The sequence below is a fragment of the Lycium barbarum genome, chromosome 6 (assembly GCF_019175385.1).
Source record: "Lycium barbarum isolate Lr01 chromosome 6, ASM1917538v2, whole genome shotgun sequence".
NCBI classification, from domain to species: domain Eukaryota; kingdom Viridiplantae; phylum Streptophyta; class Magnoliopsida; order Solanales; family Solanaceae; genus Lycium; species Lycium barbarum.
In genome coordinates this window covers 90,287,538-90,309,222 of record NC_083342.1, presented here as the reverse complement: position 1 = coordinate 90,309,222, position 21,685 = coordinate 90,287,538, and the positions used below count along the sequence as shown (strand labels likewise).

General features: G+C 37.6%; 1 protein-coding gene across 1 annotated transcript in view; it reads left to right on the top strand.

Annotated features, from left to right (window-relative positions):
- LOC132644778 (putative zinc transporter At3g08650) overlaps positions 1 to 14,429 on the top strand; it is a 17,647-nt gene extending 3,218 nt beyond the window's left edge. Inside the window, exons 3-6 of the mRNA XM_060361380.1 lie at positions 7,386 to 7,670; positions 8,047 to 8,175; positions 8,693 to 8,790; positions 13,283 to 14,429. Coding sequence (XP_060217363.1) covers positions 7,386 to 7,670; positions 8,047 to 8,175; positions 8,693 to 8,790; positions 13,283 to 14,096 — 1,326 coding nt within the window. The 3' untranslated portion in view covers positions 14,097 to 14,429. The remainder of the gene's footprint in view (positions 1 to 7,385; positions 7,671 to 8,046; positions 8,176 to 8,692; positions 8,791 to 13,282) is intronic.
- The last annotated feature ends 7,256 nt before the right edge of the window (positions 14,430 to 21,685 follow it).

The window sequence follows — 21,685 nt, the reverse complement described above, 5'->3', positions numbered from 1 at the left end:
AGTTTGACCCTATTCATGGAGATTCCGTAACTATTCCAAAAATGGAAAGTTCTACACAATTGGGATTTTTTTTGGAAATTGGAAGCAGTTACTAATTCATGATCTGGCATGTACAGAATGAAAACTTCATTCTCGATTCTACGAGAATTTTTATGAAAGCCTTTCATTTGCTTCTCTTCGTTGATTCTATTGGAAAAAAGGGCCGGTCTCTTCGGCGAGGGCTTGACGCCATCTGAAGCGTTAGACGATGCTTGGCATTCCTGAAATCTATCTCTTTGGGTGATGATGCTAAAAGCACAGGTCTATACTTCGGCACAGACCTCTTTTGAGATTTAATATAGGAAAGTAAAGTGCTAGTATTTCTTAGAGCTTGGCTTTCTCCACAACCAGTCTTCTATTGGGGCACCATATAGAGGTTCTAGAGGAAAGAAGGGAGCTAAAGGAGTACGAAGTCCGATCAGCGTCTAAGAAATAAGAAATATTTCAAGGCGATTCGATTTCATACTAATGTAGTAGTATAGGAACTATTCCGATTTCGGTGAAGTTACAAATTAGAAGAACTCGAGAAATTTTGATTGAATCATGATACAAATTACAAAGAAGAAAAAAGATCGAATAATCATTCTATGATGAAAATAGAATAACTGCCAATTTTGTGTACGTAACTTTCAAGAAGATTCCATTATTGAAAAGAAGCCTTCGTATCTTAATGCACGTATTTAATTTATTCGAAGCTATTAGAGCGGGATCCACTTTTTGGGGAATATGAGTCGAAGCAATAACAAGAATATTTCTAGTAGAATATCTTTCACAATCCCTGGAGAGATGGTTCACTAATAGACCGAGGGATAAGTCATTCGACTCATTCACATCCAGATCATGAATGTTTGGAATCCATATTATGCAAGGAGACATTGCTTTTGCTAATTCGAATTGAAGGGTGATATAAAATCGGTCTATTTTCGGCATCATATCCATAGTTAGCCATTCATCCTAGTTAGCAGTTCCAGCTCCGTATCAAGGTCACGATCGATATCGTCACTAGCATCAAGATTGTCACTATCATCAATATTGTCACTATCATCAATATTGATCTCATCAAGAAGAAAACCTTTAGGCTTGTTATCGCTAGCTTTGAAAGATGGGCCGAAGGAAAGAGGAAGACCAAACAAAGCCGCAGGAACATGTACATACGGAATATGAGAATTTCCACCTTGTTGAAGATCTAGTGGTGCTACCCGAAGACTTAAATGAATAGCCATCGCTGTTAAGAACAACCGAGATCCAATGAGAATTTGCGCGTAGCTTCTGGTCTTTGACATCAAAAAAGAAGGTTGTAATAACGAAAGGGACATGTGAGAATTTGGTCTTAGCTAGTGGAACAAGAAAGACATGGATCTATATTCAATACGCAATCAAAGGATTTCTCCCCAAAAAAGAGAAGAATTCCCCTTGCTTTCTTTTTGCTCCGCTCGTGCGTGGCACTCCTTGCTCGCGGAGCGGCATACCGAAAAAAAGAAAAGCCTTATGGCGACTACCTTATTTAAGCAATTCTTCTTCTTCTTATTCTTTCTTAGTTGTAGTTCCTATATTGGTTTTTTTCTTTCTGGCTTTCTTAGGGCCCGTAGTCTTCAGAACGGTCCGCCTGGCCACTATGAATGAATATTACGTCAATAGAGTAAGTTGTTCTTTAAGTTGTGCCCTTAACACGAAGCTAGGGTAGCGATGCGAACGCTTGTGAGTGCATTAAGTAAATTAAAGAGATACTAGCTGGTCTGAATTGTGCAGGATCGAGCCCTGGCCTTGGAAGCCATCCATTCAAGCCTTCCCAGTCCTTTTTTCGAGTTTTTTGATCGGACTTTCGAAATCCATATGATATGATATCGCTTTCAAGCTTCCTAGCCTAGGTTTGTGTTTGTGTGAAGCATGAGAACATGAGCAAGCTCAGTCTTTCGCTACTCGTGTGACCCCGCCTCATGGCTTTCAGAAGGGCCTAAAGTGCATGATGATTCGATTTCCGAAATAGTGAAATATAAAGAAAAAGGCCTCCTCTTGCTGTTCTCTTTCTTTCTCACATGAGTCTGAATTTCATATTTCCGTATGTGAAAAGAAGTATAAATATCTTCATATACAAACGCTTGCTAATAAGTACTGCATCCTCAGGGATGTATAGAAAGGAGGATACAGCAAGACCATAACTTAAAAGATCAACAAAGAAAGGAAGAAGTCAAATACAACCCAGAAAGCGCAATAGCATGGAAAAAAAACGAGACAGCAGAGGAGAGAACGAACAAAGCGATAAAATGCGAATTAAGTGCAATAACGGAGAGTAAAAGGGAAATCAAAATCGTTTTTGGAAAAACGAAAACAAAAGAGGGGGCAACAAAGAAAACGAAAACAACGGTCAAGATAATCATCGAACAAGAACAGCTAAGAAAGAGCGAAATGTCAACACTCAAGTATGCGGGCATTCCGATACAAAAAAGAAACAAAGAAGAACAGAAAAAAGAAAGCCTAATCATTGCTTCTAAGTCAGAACTACCGGGAGCAAATTTCAAGATCATTAGGAATCCAGGAGAACAGATAGGCGATTATTTAACATGGCCCATTCTAATACATTTAAACATGGCACCATGCAATTGAACTTGAACCAATTCAATTGTTTACTTATTCAATGAGACTGAGTGAATTTGCAAGCTCACCCAACCTATTTTCATTTAAAAATCTCAAGTGGATGAATCAGAATCTTGAGAAAGTCTTTCATTTGTCTATCATTATAGACAATCCCATCCGTATTATCTTTTCTATGGAATTCGAACCTGAACTTTATTTTCTATTTCTATTACGATTCATTATTTGTATCTAATTGGCTCCTCTTCTTATTTCTTTTTTATTTCAATTTCAGTATATCGATTTATGCCTAGCCTATTCTTTTCTTTGCGTTTTTCTTTCTTTTTTATACCATTCATAGATCATAGAGGAATTCCATATATTTTCACATCTAGGATTTACATATACAACATATACCACTGTCAAGGGGGAAGTTCTTATTATTTAGGTTAGTTAGGTATTTCCATTTCAAAAAAAAAAAGGTAAAAAATAAAAATTGGGTTGCGCTATATATATGAAAGAGTATACAATAATGATGTATTTGGCAAATCAAATACCATGGTCTAATAATCAACCATTCTGATTAGTTGATAATATTAGTATTAGTTGGAAATTTTGTGAAAGATTCCTGTGAAAAGTTTCATTAACGCGGAATTCATGTCGAGTAGACCTTGTTGTTGTGAGAATTCTTAATTCACGAGTTGTAGGGAGGGATTTATATCACCACAAACAGAGACTAAAGCAAGTGTTGGATTCAAAGCTGGTGTTAAAGAGTACAAATTGACTTATTATACTCCTGAGTACCAAACCAAGGATACTGATATATTGGCAGCATTCCGAGTAACTCCTCAACCTGGAGTTCCACCTGAAGAAGCAGGGGCCGCGGTAGCTGCGGAATCTTCTACTGGTACATGGACAACTGTATGGACCGATGGACTTACCAGCCTTGATCGTTACAAAGGGCGATGCTACCGCATCGCGCGTGGTGTTGGAGAAAAAGATCAATATATTGCTTATGTAGCTTACCCGTTAGACCTTTTTGAAGAAGGTTCTGTTACTAACATGTTTACTTCCATTGTAGGTAATGTATTTGGGTTCAAAGCCCTGCGCGCTCTACGTCCGGAAGATCTGCGAATCCCTATTGCTTATGTTAAAACTTTCCAAGGTCCGCCTCATGGGATCCAAGTTGAAAGAGATAAATTGAACAAGTATGGTCGTCCCCTGTTGGGATGTACTATTAAACCTAAATTGAGGTTATCCGCTAAAAATTACGGTAGAGCTGTTTATGAATGTCTTCGCGGTGGACTTGATTTTACCAAAGATGATGAGAACGTGAACTCACAACCATTTATGCGTTGGAGAGATCGTTTCTTATTTTGTGCCGAAGCACTTTATAAAGCACAGGCTGAAACAGGTGAAATCAAAGGGCATTACTTGAATGCTACTGCAGGTACATGCGAAGAGATGATGAAAAGAGCTGTATTTGCTAGAGAATTGGGTGTTACGATTGTAATGCATAACTACTTAACGGGGGGATTCACCGCAAATACTAGCTTAGCTCATTATTGCCGAGATAATGGTCTACTTCTTCACATCCACCGTGCAATGCATGCGGTTATTGATAGACAGAAGAATCATGGTATCCACTTCCGGGTATTAGTAAAAGCGTTACGTATGTCGGGTGGAGATCATATTCACTCTGGTACCGTAGTAGGTAAACTTGAAGTTGAAAGAGACATAACTCTGGGCTTTGTTGATTTACTGCGTGATGATTTTGTTGAACAAGATCGAAGTCGCGGTATTTATTTCACTCAAGATTGGGTCTCTTTACTAGGTGTTCTACCCGTGGCTTCAGGAGGTATTCACGTTTGGCATATGCCTGCTCTGACTGAGATCTTTGGGGATGATTCCGTACTACAGTTCGGTGGAGGAACTTTAGGACATCCTTGGGGTAATGCGCCAGGTGCCGTAGCTAACCGAGTAGCTCTAGAAGCATGTGTAAAAGCTCGTAAGGAAGGACGTGATCTTGCTCAGGAAGGTAATGAGATTATTCGCGAAGCTTGCAAATGGAGCCCAGAACTAGCTGCTGCTTGTGAGGTATGGAAAGAGATCGTATTTAATTTTGCAGCAGTAGACATTTTGGATAAGGAAAATCCGACCCTGACTGCCCAACCTGAGAGCGGACAACTAATGCGTTCCACAGGTACATCAGCAGATGTTACAATAAAACGTTTATAACTTTTTGCTGGTAGAACCACTCTATTGTCGACTTCTAATAAACGTGATTGACCCAATTCTAGATCATCTTCTGGAATCGTATAACTGTTAAAAGTGAGTGACTGTTCATCAGAACTATTATAGTTCGAATACTCATAAGGTAGGGTCGACGCTCGCCTCCCCCCAAACTGTACTTGCAAGTTTCCCCGCAAAAATCTCTCCACGCCTACTCTTAGAAAGAACACTCTTTTTCTTTAGTTAGGTAGTTCTCCCGACCGTAAGACCCTTTATGAGTAAGGTTAATCGAAGGCCGGGGAAAGTTTATTGGCAAGAGGGAACCATTTTTAGAGGGAACCCTTTAAAGCTTTTTTGTTGAAGTAGTTCAACTTTTTTTAGGACAAGGGATTAATAGCGAGATTTCGAATCAACTTATTGGTCTTATGGTATATCTCTGTATCGAGGATGAGACCAAAGAACTGTATTTGTTTATAAACTCTCCTGGGGACCTTTCACACCGCTGGCAAATTCCACCAGACACCCATCCGCATTCATTTTAACAAAAAAGACTGTAAGGGGAAACCTTCACACAAAAATATTCGTATATTCTCGCTCATCCACGGGTTTTTCCCAAGCCAAAACCTACTCTTAAGAAGTTGCTGGATCGAAGTAGTACATTATACATCTGCCCGCCAGCAGCAGAGGGGGTTCGATTCCCCTTATACGCGATGTGGCGAAAAAGACACGATAGCGAAGGCTAAAAAAAAAAGATTGAATGAGGTCATTAACATTGAATCATCATAAGGAAGTCAAGTAGTCTGTGACCGACTAGCCGACGCTTCTGCCTTTCCACTTTCCACGAGTTAAAAAATGTAACGATAGCTAAGAGAACTAGAGAGCTGGCGATCAAGAAAGTCCTCCCCTGAAAAAAAATATCCGAAGATCTTCTCTTTCCTTTTCATTACAAACAAAGCGAAGGCGCTACTTTTAGCCCTTTCAAGAATGAAGGCCCGCGCGACACTCGGCGTTAACACTCCCAAATCTGGAAATCCTAACCACAGTTTTCATGATAACGGGCGGCGAAAGCATACAAAGATAGTGAGGCTTCCAGAATTTACGCAATTTCTTTTCTAAGAAAGAGATCAGAGTGATTGATGGCTCTTTCAATTCGGCGAAATGGAAGGCTTTGGCGTGTACCAAAATGGAGAATTTGGGTCAGATTAATAAGCTTACGACCACTGAACAAACTTGGTTGACGAACATAGTTTATGCGCCGCTAATGTAGCGGCTTGTTGAGCATTTGACAAACTCAAAATCCGTCATTCCCCACTGACTGGGGACTTTCCTTCCATGATTCCTTGTAGTAGGTTTAATTTTGTCATGAAAATTCTACCTTGTGGAACTATTCAATACATGTAAAATGTTTTCTTGGCACTGGTAATGGGTCTTATGGAGTTAAAGTAGTGAAGCTACTGCTTTTCGGTTGCAGTCATTCTGTTGAGTGGATATCAGATATAGAGGGTTTATTGTTGCTTCTACAAAGTGGTGGTTAGACCGACTTTATTGTACGGGGCGGAGTGTTGGCCAGTCAAGAACTTTCACGTTCAGAAGATGAAAGTCGCGGAAATGCGAATGCTGCGATGGATGTGTGGGCACACTAGGAGGGATAGAATTAGGAATGAAGATATCCGGGACAAGGTGGGAGTGACATCGATGGAGGACAAGATGCTGGGAGAGAGGCTGAGATGGTTTGGGCATGTGAAGAGGAGAGGCACAGATGCTCCAGTGCGGAGGTGTGAGAGGTTGGCTATGGACGGTTTCAGGAGAGGTAAAGGGAGGCCGAAGAAGTATTGGAGAGAGGTGATTAGACAGGATATGACACAGTTTCAGCTTACCGAGGACATGACCTTAGATAGGAGGTTGTGGAGGACTCAGATTAGGATAGAAGGCTAGTTTGCTTATCCTTTCACCATAGTAGTTGTAGTTTTGCTCATTCGTTTATTGCCATTTGATTTCTGCTTATATTTGTTGGGCCTTTGTACTTTGATTATCTTATTTATCTATAGTAGTTAATGCTCCTTTCTTTCCGGACTGTTCTACCATGACTTTCTTACTTTTGTTATTCCTTGTTTTCATATTGTTTTTGATATGCTTGGCTCTATCTGACCTTTTGTCTTGTTTACTCTCTTGAGCCGAGGGTCTTTCGGAAACAGCCGCCCTACCTTTCAAGGTGGGGGTTAGGTCTGCGTACACTCTATCCTCCCCAGACCCCACATGGTGGGATTCTACTGGGCTTGTTGTTGTTGTTGTATTGTTGCTTCTAAATTCTATGCACTGAGGGACATTATGAAAGCCTTGTCATATTACTAGTGAATGCTAGTTGCATAAGCTTGACCAGCTGGCTAAGTTTAGGATTCCTAGTCTCTTCTGCAATTGAAGTAAACATAATTCTGTTAAAATTTATCTTTTGTGCATAACTCCTGTTACTCTTGTTTAGTTTGACAAATTTCTTCATTCCCACTTTGCAATTCCTTATGTTGTTTGTCTGTGTTCATATTCAGTTTCTTGAACAATATGGTGAAGTAAGTATGCTGGACATTAAGGGAGCAGATGCAGCAAAAGTCATCCTTGTTGTTGGAATTATGACACTTCACTCATTTGGGGAGGGTGCTGGTGTTGGAGTATCCTTTGCTGGCTCCAAAGGTCTTTCTCAGGGTATCTTGGTAACTCTGGCTATTGCCGTGCACAACATACCAGAGGGTTTAGCTGTGAGCATGGTTCTTGCATCAAGAGGAGTTTCTCCGCAGAATGCCATGTTATGGAGTATATTAACTTCCTTACCTCAGGTGATTGAATATATAACATCTTCTACAAATTGGGATTTCTAAGTGGACAAGTGAAAGTTGGGATATATCTACATTTGTTCTCACTGATTCCTATAGCTATTACCTGATTGTTGTACAAGTCAAACCAGATTTTGTTATTTGTGATATGAAGTCTGTCACCATAAGAGGTGCTTGTGCCAATCATTGTAACGATAGTTTATAATGTTCTAGTTTATAATGTTCATGCGTATACTAATATAAATTATTGCATAGTCATGCACAATTGAGGGTATGCTATATGATTTTTAGTTTCGGGTTTTAATTATAATTCAAATATTTTCCATCCTTAGTACTCATGATATATTGATGTCTAAGCCATGAATTCTTTTTAATGCAGCCAATTGTTGCAGTACCATCATTTATCTGTGCCGATGCATTTCACAAATTTCTGCCATTTGCTACTGGCTTCGCTGCTGGGTGTATGATTTGGATAGTTGTTGCTGAGGTCCTTCCTGATGGATTCAAGGTAATTTGTTTAATGCCATCTTAATTTTCGAAAGACCTTTCATAACTGACTGGTATACTGCCCTACTGCCCTAAAAGAGAAAATAAAGGAAAAAGAGGGAGAAAATGAGGATGTAGAAAAATTAAAAAAATGCACTCTGATGATCCATGATGATTTAGTTGGCAAGAAATGGGCGTATGTTGAACTATAATATGTGGAGAAGCACTTAATGTACTGTTCTATGGAACTTTGGATGGAATTGACTTCTTGAATTTTATCAACTGATTGGACTCAGTAGATCGAAATGTTATGACACTTATATTTAGCTAATAAGTGACTTTATGGAAGCTTGTTGAAAAGGAAATAGTCCATTTTGCAGTTTTTCATTGACAACTTTCCGAAATGATGGTTACATTAATTCCACAACCTAAAGCTGGATCTTATGTTTTGTATTCTAATACTATATCCGGTAGTCCTGCTGAACCATTGTTGAAATATTGATTACATTTTCCTTTAATTTATGGTTCTCTCTGTGCAGGAAGCCTCACCATCTCATGTTGCATCAGCTGCTACTCTTTCAGTGGCATTTATGGAAGCTCTTAGTGCTGTGTTCCAGAGTTTTGGCCACAACTACAAGTGAGTTCATCTTTCACCTGTCCTATATCTCTGCGTCCCTACCCTACAATAGCAGGAGAAGAAGTTGATACAGATTGGTGAACAGAAGTAGAAAAGCCATACTGTTAGTCTTAGGATGTTGAGGATTTTCCACTGACAAGATGTCTTCTCTTTTTTCTGTTCTAGATTTCATTTGAAGTCTTCTTCTTTTGCTTTAGTTAATTGGTTAAGTGACATTGAACTTGAGAAGGACCTCCTATTAGTGGATAGTGATAGCTGTATTCTGTTGTTTTCGGTTTGTGGTGTAACTTGTTTGGCTGTCTATTTTTTATCATTGCTGCGGTGTACTTATGAGTGTTGGCCAACAGATAACAGGGAAAAATCTATTGACATTGTATATTAGGGAAAACTGGAGTTCTCTGTGAAGGTCATGTATTACTAATCTTAGAAAATATAATCAGGGTTCTATGGGATGTTTAGATAAGTTCTTTCGAAAGTAATGATATAAAATCCTGTCAGGTTCTCTGTTCTTGTGAATGGAGAACCTGTAGGTTTTTTCCCTTCCGAAAGGGGACTTAGGCAGGGTGACCCATTGTCCCCTTTCCTGTTCATAATAGCAATGGAGGGTTTTGATAGCTTGATGAGGATGGCATTGCAGAATAGATGGATTAAAGGTTTTGAGATAGGGGATATTGGGGGGCAGAGAAAAAAGATATGTCATCTACAGTATGCAGATGACACAGTGATATTTTGCGTGCCCAAGGTCGAACAGATTGGTTACATAAGAATGATCTTGACACTATTTGAAGCATCTTCAGGCCTAAAGGTAAATTGGGGAAAAATCAGTTTGTTTTCAATAAAAGACGTACCAAACATACAGATTCTTGCTCTCATTTTAGGATGTAGAGTGGATATTTTGCCTACAACTTATCTAGGCATGCCTCTTGGCAGCAAACACAAAGCAGGGGAAATTTGGGATGGAATAGTAGAGAAAACAGAAAAGAAATTGGCAAAGTGGGAGGCACAATACTTATATCTTTAGGAGGAAGACTTATTCTTATCAATTCTGTTCTACATTCTCTTCCCACATATGTAATGTCATTATTTCCTTTACCCTCCAATGTTCAGAAGAAATTGGATAGACTTAGAAGGGAGTTCTTATGGCATGGCTGCAAAGAGGGCAAAGGTTATAATCTGGTTAAATGGCAGACAACAATGAGAGGTAAAGAAAGTGGTGGATTGGGCATTAGAAACTTGAAAGCACAGAATAATTGTCTGTTGATGAAGTGGCTATGGAGGTGCAACAATGAGGAGAATGCATTAGGGAAAGAGATGATCAAGTGCAAGTTTGGTGAACTCAATCCTTGGTGTAGTAGAGTGAGCACTGGCACTTATGGTGTTGGAGCATGGAAAACAATCAGAGCTTTATGGCCCAAGATGGAAAGTAATATGCAGATGACTGTAGGAGGTGGAAAAAGAGTAAAATTCTGGAAAGATTCTTGGAAGGAGCAAGTTCCATTGAAGGAAATATTTCCAGACTTGTTTATTCTATGCAATAATCCAGAGAACACAATAGATGAGATGTGGAGTGCACAGGGCTGGAACTTAAATTTCAGAAGACTGTTGAATGATTGGGAGGTGCAAAGGGTGGCCGACCTGTTAAGCAAAATGGTGATTTCAATGGCACCAACAATGAACTGGACACCCTAAGATGGAAGCATAATAGTGATGGGAAATTCTCAGTAAAAAGGGCTTACAAAAGGGAGTGTAATCTACAGAATAGAGAGCAGCCAAAGATTTGGAGAAACTTATGGAAATGCCCAGTTCCAAATAAGGTGAAATGCTTCACATGGTTGGTGGCAAGGAGGGCTTGTTTAACACATGAAGTTCTAAAGAGAAAAGGTGCCATCATAGTTTCCAGATGTTTCTTGTGCAAGGAAACAGATGAAACCAACAAGCATCTATTTCTGCATTGCAAATTCACTGCACAACTGTGGTCATTATTTCTCAACATAACAGAGACACAATGGACTATGCCTGAACACACTGCAGATTTGCTTAGCTGTTGGATGAAGAGGGGAGGCAGTAAGAGTCAAAAGAAATGGTGGAGGATAATCCCACACTGCATATGGTGGACAGTTTGGAGGGAGAGGAATGATAGGTGTTTTGAAAATTAGTCCAATTCCCTTCAGAAAGTCAAATGGAATTGTGTAGTATCTTTCTACTTTTGGTGTAAAGAAATAGGATTAGAAGTTATAAATCAGTTGGTAGATTTATTAAAATCTCTGTAAGTATTTCTATTTCCTTTTTTTATGTTCCTGCCGTAACACTTTTGAAGCTCTCCAGCATGTCCTAAATGCTGATGAATACACAATTACCCTGTTTCCAAAAAAAAAAAAAAAAAAAAAGAAGAAGAAGAAAAAGGAAGTGGAAAATGGGGTATGGGAGAGAAAATGATGTCAAGGTGGAAAATGTGGGATTCTGTACCCAATTATGCAAAGAAGAGGAGCCGTGGAGGCCAACACTATGTGTGATAGAAATAAGTCAGATAGAGGGGGAGATCTTTCTCAACAAAACAAACAAAAAAGGAAATGAATGTGTGGTTGGAGACAGCAACAACAAACCCAGTGTAATCCCACAAGTGGGGTCTGGGAAGGGTAGTGTGTACGCAGACCTTAACCCTACCTTGTGAAGGTAGAGAGATTGTATCTGGTAGACCCTTGGCTCAAGGAAAGATGAAAAAGGAAGCAGTTAATTTGTGGTTGGAAGACTTGTCAGTGAAAAAAGAGTGATTGGAGAGGGAGATATTGGAAACTTGAAGGTGAAAGAGAGAGAACTTTGGATTTGTTCTCTTGATATTTTATTGAACAAAGAGGTACATGAGGCTGTGGAGAGTTGTTCGGCAGGTTTAAAGATTGGAGTCAAATGATTTCAGCTAAGCCGTTTTTCCAGCAATGCTCGACATTGTAAAGGGTGAGATTATGGAGACAATCAGTTACCTTCAGGAGTCCCAAGAGTTTGAAAAGAGTCTCAATACACCCTTCATTGCTATAATTTGAGACAAAAAGGAGTGGCAAACATAATATACAAATTTATTACTCTAGTGAGGAACATTTATAAGATAATTGCCATTTGGACATCAAATTTCATAATATTTCAATATTGAACTTCAATATTTCTAAATACTGGTTTAGCCAACAATATTTATAAATATTAAAGTTCAGTATTTGAAATTCTGGTGAAGGTTGAACTAGTGGTTTGGGGAGTATTTCAGGTGAGAGATTATGGTTTCCCCTCACTGATCTTTAATTTCACAATCTTTTTTTTTTCGAAGTGAAGTTTATGTCCAAACGCAATAACTTGCAAATATTTTTTTCAAGTTGAACTACAAATACTCATTCCTTCAACTTCAATGAGATATTATGCAAGTGCCTAGCATGAGATAGTGTTGATCTCTTGAATGCAGTCTTTGAAGGTATAGACATACTTCAGATGTGACATCAGTGGCAAATGAGGTGGTGGATTCCAGAAGAAACACAAGAGTACGCATATTAGATTTTGGAAAGACTTATGATCACGTGAACTGAGATTTTTCTGAATTTCGTGACGATGAAGATGGATTATGTCGAAAGGTGAATAAAATAGATCAAGTTCTCTGTGACAATGATATTAGTAAATTGGAGTCGTCGTGGCTTCTATCTAATACTGGAAGATCGAGATGGGGGCATCTGCCATTAGCAGATAGCAAAATGAGTAGCACGGGGTGCATTTGAATGATTTCACAACCAGCGCGAGGGGGCGGGCCTGTTGTCATTGTATCACACAAACTGTTTGCAGCTGACACTCTTTTGTTTTATAACGCAGATGAAGGTTGGTCCACTCATAGTTTTAAATAGTCTCAAGATCGAATATCAACTTTAAGTCTTATGGAAATGAGGTTATCTCGGTGAGACAAGCAGACAACATGGAATAAGTTGCACATGTGTCCAATTGTAGAACTTGGAAACATCCTATGACCCATCTGACCCTACATTGTGGAGCATCCAACTAGGACTATGCAGTATGAAACCCAATGTATGAAAAGGATGAACTGATTAGACACATGTGCCAACTCTCCGAACTCGTGACCACCTTCGAATTATGTCCTTGAACACCTTGAAATTTTTGACTTGGAATCCTCCTTACACATGTGACTGCCTTTCCAGTTCATTAGGTAAGACTTATCTTGTCCTGTAGCAGGAAATTAATAGCCTTAACTGGAAAAAATAATCCTGCTTTAGCAACCAGCTAGATGCTGATACCAGTCTTTCAGAACAAAAATGTCTCATTGTCATTCCGTGTAATATGTTTTCTTTTTACTGCAAAGTACCTTAAGGGTTTGAAAGACTTACCTGGTCAAATGAATCTGTAAAATTTTTATGCTATGTATGTTTTTAGTTTGATATATGGATTCTTCATTAGTATAACAGTTTGATGTGTCCTGTCCTCTAACCAAATGATGTTGCAATGGCAGTTCGGAGGATGCTTCTGCCTTCCTTGTTTCTCTACTTTTCGGATTTGGTCCACTTCTTGGTGGTGTATCTCTTGTTGCATTTGCTCTTGCGTTTCGTCTTCAGCATGCTCTCCTAACTGGTGTAGCCTGCGGCACGGCCTTTGTCCTTGGTGCTTGGCGTCCATTGCAGCTAGTCTTATCTTCAAAGATGGAGTTTATCCCCCTCTTCTCGCTCCTTGCAACAGGATTCTCACTTTCTCATTTTTCAACTGCTAGTGTCATTAAAATTGGAAGTCGCAAGAGGACTTCCGCAGATACTTTATCTTCTGTAACTGGATTCCCAGTGAGTGCTCTCACTCTTCAGTCGATTTTGTGCTGTGCTGCAGTTGCCCTACATGCACTATCAGAGGGGCTCGCTTTGGGTGTTGCCGCACCTAAAGCTTATGGACTTGGTCGGCACATGGTTCTTCCTGTCTCACTTCACGGACTCCCACGTGGTGCCGCTGTTGCTAGCTGCATTTATGGAGCAACTGACAACTGGCATGCATCCCTTTTAGCTGCTGCACTTATTGGCTTCATGGGTCCTTCATCTGCAATCGGAGCAATACTTGCAGGTATTGACTATAGTGGTTTGGACCACATTATGATGTTTGCATGTGGGGGATTACTTCCATGTTTTGGGAGCATTTTTAAGAGGGCATTAAGTCTCGAAAAGCGGAAGAGCATTACGGGGCTGATTATAGGCATTTTGTTTACGAGTATTTGTCTAGCATTTACAAAGTTGGTTTGCTTGCATACGCCCTACTGCAATTCAGCACCAGAAGCTGTTAGGTGATAAAGTTGCATAAGTGATAACGTTTTGGATCTATACCTCAAGTTAACTCGTTTCACGCCCAGCCTTGTGGACGTCAAACTTACTGAACGCTGTTGAGTTGATTTTTGCAGCAAAGGATTTACAAAAAACATAGGAAGTTCAGTGAAAAGATGGGATTTTGTCTATTGTACATTAGTTTAGACTTTGTTTAGTTGGAAGTGAAATGTTCATTTCTAACCAGTACAGATTGGGTAAAGCCTTTTAGCATTAATTTTGAACAATATCCAGAAGTATATTCTTGAAGAATGAAAGGTATCCTCTGCTTATTATGTATTTAAATATAAGTTTGTTGAATGGTTTTGTTTGCACTTTCAAATTGGTTTTTTATGCATTGTTTACAGTATGCACAGTGTTCAGAGAGGTTATTTAAAGCTTTTGAAGCATTCAGTGTGCACCTATATAGCTCGTTTGACTTAAAGCCTGTTTGGGTGAGGTTCAAAATTTGTTGGTTTAGAAGTGTATTTTTGAGTAGCAATTTGCAGTTGGCTAATCCATTTGAAAGACTTTTGTCACTATCATAAATGTGATTTGTGTTTGGTCAATCTTTTCAGAAAGTACTTCTGAGTATCAAATCATTTATTATGAAAACCTAATTACTGTTTTTTTTTAATAAAATGTAAAAAATAAAATTGCAAAGTACATTAGTCTAAAACAATCATTCATGAACTATTATTACAATTCGTGACTGTATTTTTTAATTCACAATGGGTGCTCTATCGCAAAGTTTTGTGATGGGTGCAGAAATTCATCGGAGATTATCCTTGATGAACATTTTGCAACGGATTCCTGTATGTCACAGGCTCAAATTCCGAATCTGCGGTGGATTTAGAGCCTGTTTGGATTGACTTATTTTAGGTGCTTTTAAGTCAGAACAGCTTTTGAGTACATTTATAGTGTTTTGAGTACAATAAAAAAATTGTTTTTAACCACTTATTTTTTTTAAAAAAACTTGTTTTAAAGCCAAATAACAAAAATAAGTCAAATGACATCCAAAGAGGTTCTTAGTGTATTTTGGGACGAATTTGTTCATTACCGTTCCTGAAAACTTTTGCAGCTATATAAGTTTAGAGAATTTAGAATAGTAGTTTGTAATTAAAAGGCAATCAAACTAAAAGTTAATTTCTTAGATGTAAATATATCCCTCAACTTTGTGATTTAGAATAGATATACCCCTGTTATAAAAGTGGTGTAAATATACGTCTGCCGTTACAAAATGGTGCAAATATATCCTTTTTGCTGACGTTTTTTTTTTAAATCATTTAATTTATTTTTTAATTAAAAAATACCACATGACTTTAAAAAAAAGTCTACCCATTTTTATTTGAGTAGCCATATTTTTCTAAAGTCACATGATAATATTTTTTTTTGTGGGTCGGGTCTGGTTCGTTTAAAAAAATAGATAGATTTTTTTTTAAAGCCACAGATATTTTTTTAAACAAACAGACCCGACCCACCAAGAAAAAATTTACCATGTGGTACTAGAAAAATATGTCTACTAAAAAAAAATGAGTAGACTTTTTCTAAAGCCACGTGGCATTTTATTTTAGTTAAAAAATAAGCTAAATGATTTTTAAAAACTATTCCGTTAGCGAAAAGGGTATATTTGCATTATGTGTAAGAGCAGGGGTATATTTGCACCATTTTGTAAATGCAAGGGTACATATACACTATTTTTTTTACGGGAGGTATATCTACTCTAAATCGCAAAGTTGAGAGGCATATTTGCACCTTTGCCCTTGTGAAAAAAAACCTACTAAAGTCACTTTTGTCTTTTTTGGGACAACAAAATCATCCAACGATAGTTTTTGACCTAGAAAATAAACGTCACTCCAAAAATTTTGTTCTTCCCTTGTTAACATGTCATGTCATGTTAAAATGTTACTCCTTCGGATTCAAAAAGAGTGTTCACTTAGTCATTTGCACATCTTGACAAAAATAGGTAATTTGACTAAACTATTCCTGATTAAATAGATATTGATATTTGGTTACTTAACACTTAATAAGAAGAAATCTGAAAAAATAAGATTAATTCTTTCTCGATTTGGTAAGTGCACGCTCTTTTTTAATAAAAAAATAAAGGCTAAGTGAACACTCTTTTTAAATCGGAGGGAGTATTTTCTAATGATAAGACTCATTTAACTCATGTCTCTTATTCTTAACTACCTTAGGCCTGACCCGAATTAAAATACGGGTCTCCTTCAAACATGAGAATGCCTATAATTAGATCGCTTTCGGGATGCACTTTTTTCACTTTTAATAACTTTTGATCTTTTCATTTTATTATATTTTGATCTCTGTGATAATTTTGGCATGGTTTACTGTATGATACTATCTTCACTAATTTTGGGTAACCAACAAAACAGTACAATTTAAACTACTAGCTCTCAGTATGCCTCCTTTTTTTTTTCTTTTTTCTTTTGAATAAATCAACAAAGTTCATAATTACTACTTCAAAATGATGATCTCAATTGGTTGTAACAATAACTATGCCTCCCAAGGAGCTGGACCAGCTATCTAGACAAGTTGGTGTTTCCTCTTTTCAGAAAAATACCAAAGAAATAAAAGAAAATCGTGACATTTTCCATTTGCTTAAACTTTAGTCAGCAAAACTATTCTTATCTATGTTAGTCGGAGATTGCAGGTACCTGAAGAAATAGTGGATACGTGGTTAAGTTGGCCAACCGTCATAAAAAATATTGACATTCATGTCATAAATCTTTGTTTCTAGCTCTAGCTACTTTAATTTCATGTCACCCTTTTAAAGCTAATTTCTTGAATTCCCTTCATTAGGCTCACGTGGTAAGATCCATATCTTTTACGGGGTGAGGTCTCAGGTAGTAAGAATTAAGGACATGGACTAAATGATCGTATCATTAAAATATGACATGGCTAACAAGGAGAGGATGAGGCTTTTGTAGGGTCTTTTATTTTCAAAGTCAAACCTATAGTTGGATGATTTTGTTGTAAAAAAAAAAAAAAAAAAAAAAAACTTAAATAGATTATTTTCATAACTTGGATGACTATTTAAGGAATTAATAGAAGAGTTGATAATGTGCCAATATCGCCTAGATTATAAACTAGTGGAAAACTGAAAATAATTTCCAACCTTAATCCTCAATTTTTCATAAGAAAATTCCACTTGTTTATACTTGACTTATAATTGATAACTTGATATTAGTATACTCAGTTCTTCATTCACCTCAAACCGTAGGATTAAAGGCAATATTCTCCTTTGGTGTGTGCATTTCAAGCTTTCGTAGTATCGGCACTTAATATTTGACTATAGCGCATGCGTAATTGGATATATAGGAATAATTAGCATACATCAATATGTAACACAATATGTTCTCTACAAATCATAATAATTACTAGCCAAATATGTATATTTGTTAAAGCTTCGCCACATGGCATTAATCCAAGGTGCATCGCAAGTTAATTATCTATCTTCTTCACTTTTCTCTTCATCAGCACCACTGGTTAGTTTCTTCATATTATAAAAGAAAGAACTAACCAGTGGTGATGATGAAGAAAAAGTGAAGAAGATAGCTAACTTGAGCAATGCACTTTGGAATGCCATGTAGCCAAACTTTAACAAAAATAGAAAGAAGAAAATATATATTCTGTTAATTACTTCTTTACTTTGTGAAGGATCCGATTGTTTGGTCCATATATATAGGTGACGCGCGCGATATATATGGCCATGCAACTTGGCTGACGAGGCTATACATACATTTTTGAAGCCAAACGTTTAAAATAGGAAAACAATCATTATCGGGGCGTATCGAGAAGGTCCATGTGTGGGTCACTAAATTCAGTAGTTTTTGCTTAAATCCCTTAAACACACATATATACAGAAACACCACTAAATAACTATAAGTATTTGACGTGCGCTAAATCCAAATTATTATATATTAACTTGAAGTCTCTATAAAATCAATAAATTTCAAATTCTAAATCTTCCTCTATTAGGGTCGGAGCTACGATTTCGGTTACAAATTCAACATAACCCAGTAGTTGTAATCCAATCTTGTACTCCCTCCATCTAATTAATTTATGTAATGGTATTCAAATTTCGAGAGTCAAACGAATTCTTCTTCAATTCTTTGATATTTCTTTTAAATATTTTTGAATAGTTAATAATTGTGACTTATAGACGTAATTTTTACATAGTTTTCAAATATGTATATTTGTTTCAAAAAACTTAAAGATTCTATGTACAAATTCAAGGTCAAAATTAATTCAGTATTTCGGTTTCAGTGTTTCGGTTCAGTTTCCCTTTTTTTTAATAACAAATTCGGTGTTCGGTTCTGGTTCACCGGTTCTTCGGTATTTCGGTTAAACTGAAAATTTACTCATGCTGATTGTTTACTTTTGTTGCATTCTTCTAGATAAAAAATGGAGAATAGAAAAAGGAAAAAAGATGGTGTATCATCCTCTATGATGAATACACATCAATGTATTACAGATGAAATGAGCATGAAATCCAACAACGAACTTAAGCGAAAATGTCTATCTGCTGATTTGTCTACAAGAATTTCATGTGATTAATCGGTAACTTCATCATAGCTACTGATTTTGTTTAAGTTTAAGACTGTTGCTACTGCTACTGCCTATGCTGCTGCTACTGCTACTGCTTGTTTAAGGCTTTAAGCTATGATTTTGTTTAAGGCTTGTTTAGATCTCTCATAAATTCATGTGAAAATTGAATTCCGATGAATTGAAATAGCCCATTTTGAAATAAAAAAACATAAAATAGCTCACTTTTAATTAAAAAGAAAGTCCATTTTACAAGCAGAAGACCGAATTAGAAAAACCGAACTAATTCGGTGCGGTGTTCGATGTCCACTTTCAAAAAACCGAAACTGAAAAACCGAACTGAAGTTTGAAAAAACCGAACCGAACGCCCACCCCTAATCCTTACCGTTAATAAAATATTAACATTTATCCCCATTCCCAACAACTGCCCATTGTGGCGTCGCCATGTCAAATTAATGAGTCCACCTAGGATCTAGTCAGCATGCCACATAAGACTACGGACCCACCTAAATTTTTACCCACGCACCCATTATTTTGCCCTAAATCTATGTTGCTCGGACTCGGTGTCGAGTGTCGGATACAAGTACGAATCTAGAGGCCGGATCTGGCATAATTTAAATTTTAAGATTCGGGGGTACGGATCCAGGTGCGGATACGGGTGCGGGAATTCGGCTAAAATAATTCAAAATTATAAGAAAAATTTCTAAATCCATGCCTAGAAATAAAAAACAAAAATAATTTTTTATAGTTATGTTTCATTTATAAATATTAATTTTTAATTAACTTGAAACTCTTCTAGATACAATAAGTGTCCACTCTTCAAGAACTCTCCGTTTCTTTCAATTTGGCCTCAAATTTTTTCTCAGATTGGTCCATGGATTTGGTCAAAGTATTCAATGTCATTTGATCAGATCTGACACGAATCCGATGTCGGTGTCGTGTCGTGTCGGACACGGGTGCGGCAACAAAAGTGAAGGGTCCGAGCAACATAGCCCTAAATAATATCAAAAAACCATGAACGAAGCTTTTGTATTCTCCATTGAACCCACCGACTCCTTCTCCACTAAAACCACCCTCCATCGATGTTAAAATTAGCTAGGGTCCATCAAAGGATTATCTTGTTCCACTAATTTCTGTCCGTAATTTTCCACTCCCTTCAAGTTCCTCTCTTCGTGGGTTCATAAATGTCTCAAGGTAGCTGTTCATCTCACATAAAGTGTCACTGTGGTATCATTGCTAAACACTTCACTTCATCGACTCCAAGTAACCCCGGAAGGAATTTCTACAAATGTCCGAGGCCTAAGGTAGGTTAATTTTGTGTTTCAAAATTTTCATTCAAACTTTATTGGTAGTTTAATCAACACTATTAGGTTTGTAATGTTCAATTAAGTTGTATTGTTTGGATAGGCCATCTCATGTGATTTTTTGAGAATGGGAAGATGCTTTGTTCCCAACAAGTGATTGGACTGATGTTCAAGATTTAGCGTCGTCGTTGGATGCGGTTAAGATCGAAAGGGACAAATTGAAATAAGAAGTAATTGCCTTTGAGGCTAGCCACCTCTTTGAAGTGAACAAAATCAAGGAAGAATTAATTTCCTCGGAGAGTAGACACCAATATGAAGTGAAAAAGTCGTAAACTTGCAAATACAAGGATGTTGCTTTTGAATTCATGGGGAATTTTTAATGGATTTTTGGCTGCGTCGATGGTGAACTGAATTTATTGCGGGACATGTTGTATTTTGTTATTATGTTGTAATTGTGTAGTTGGTTTTTAGGTAACTTAAGAACTTTAATTAGTACTTGTAATCTACATGTCATGGATGTTGGGTAAATGAAGAATTTTGTTATGGTGTAATCTAAATGTCATTGATGATGGGTGTATGAACTTTAATTTTGTATTATGGTGTACTTTTTTGCACCACAAACTAGAAATGTTGAAGTGCATTACCAAATTGCTATGGTAATATAGCTGGAAAAACTGGAAACTGTTGAATAAAACTATAAATTGTAAAGTTTTAGTTCAGTTTTTTGCACCATAAACTGGAAAAATCAAAATTGTAAATTGTAAAGCAAAACTGTATGGCAAAAATGAAAAACTGAAACTGCAAAAATGAAAGAAAAAAAATGAATTCTTTAATTCAAACACCAAACAAGTTGGACAATAACTTCAATACATATCAACCATAAAACTGTCAAACTACATTAAATAGGAAGATAGGATGCCACATTACAACCCCCAAAACAAGTCAACTCCTAGGGTGTGTTCGGTATGGAGAAAAATATTTTCTAATTTCTCATGTTTGTTTGGTTAAAAATTTTGGAAAACTTTTTTCTTAGGAAAACAAATTTCTTAAAAATGGAGAAAATGATTTCCCTAATCAAAGTAGGGAAAACAAGTCCACAAATGACATTTTACCAACCACCCAACTCTCAACTACCAAATCCCAACCACTCCCGCAACCTATGCACAACCCACCCTCACCCGCAACCCGCACCCCCGCATCCCACAAAAAAAAATTAAAAATTTTCTTCTGGGTTTTCTACACCACCACATCCTGCACCCCACCACCCCACCCCTCCCCCCCCCCCCTCACCCCATTTTTTTTTAATTATTCTTGTTGGTTTTCTACACCACCATATACCTCCCCACCCTCACCTCGCCCCCCACCCCGTGTCACGACCCGACCAGGGGCCGTGACGAGTACCCGATACTTGTACCGAGCACCCCTTAGCTATCCTGTATAAGCAGTGCCATATTTTTTTTTTTCTAAACATTAACATTTGCAGTAAACTTTCTAATATCGCGTTACACCAGAACGCGGACCATTCGGAATAAAATACATTAAACTGTACATAGCTGACTGTGTATATCTGTCTACGAGCCTCTAGACATAGTACATTTATACAGAGAAAGGGCCGAGTACTGTCGCGCCCGAAAATACATACACAAAATAGTACCGGTGAAATAAGGCTCCGGAACAACTGGAGCGCTGTCGAATGCTGCTGATAGGGCA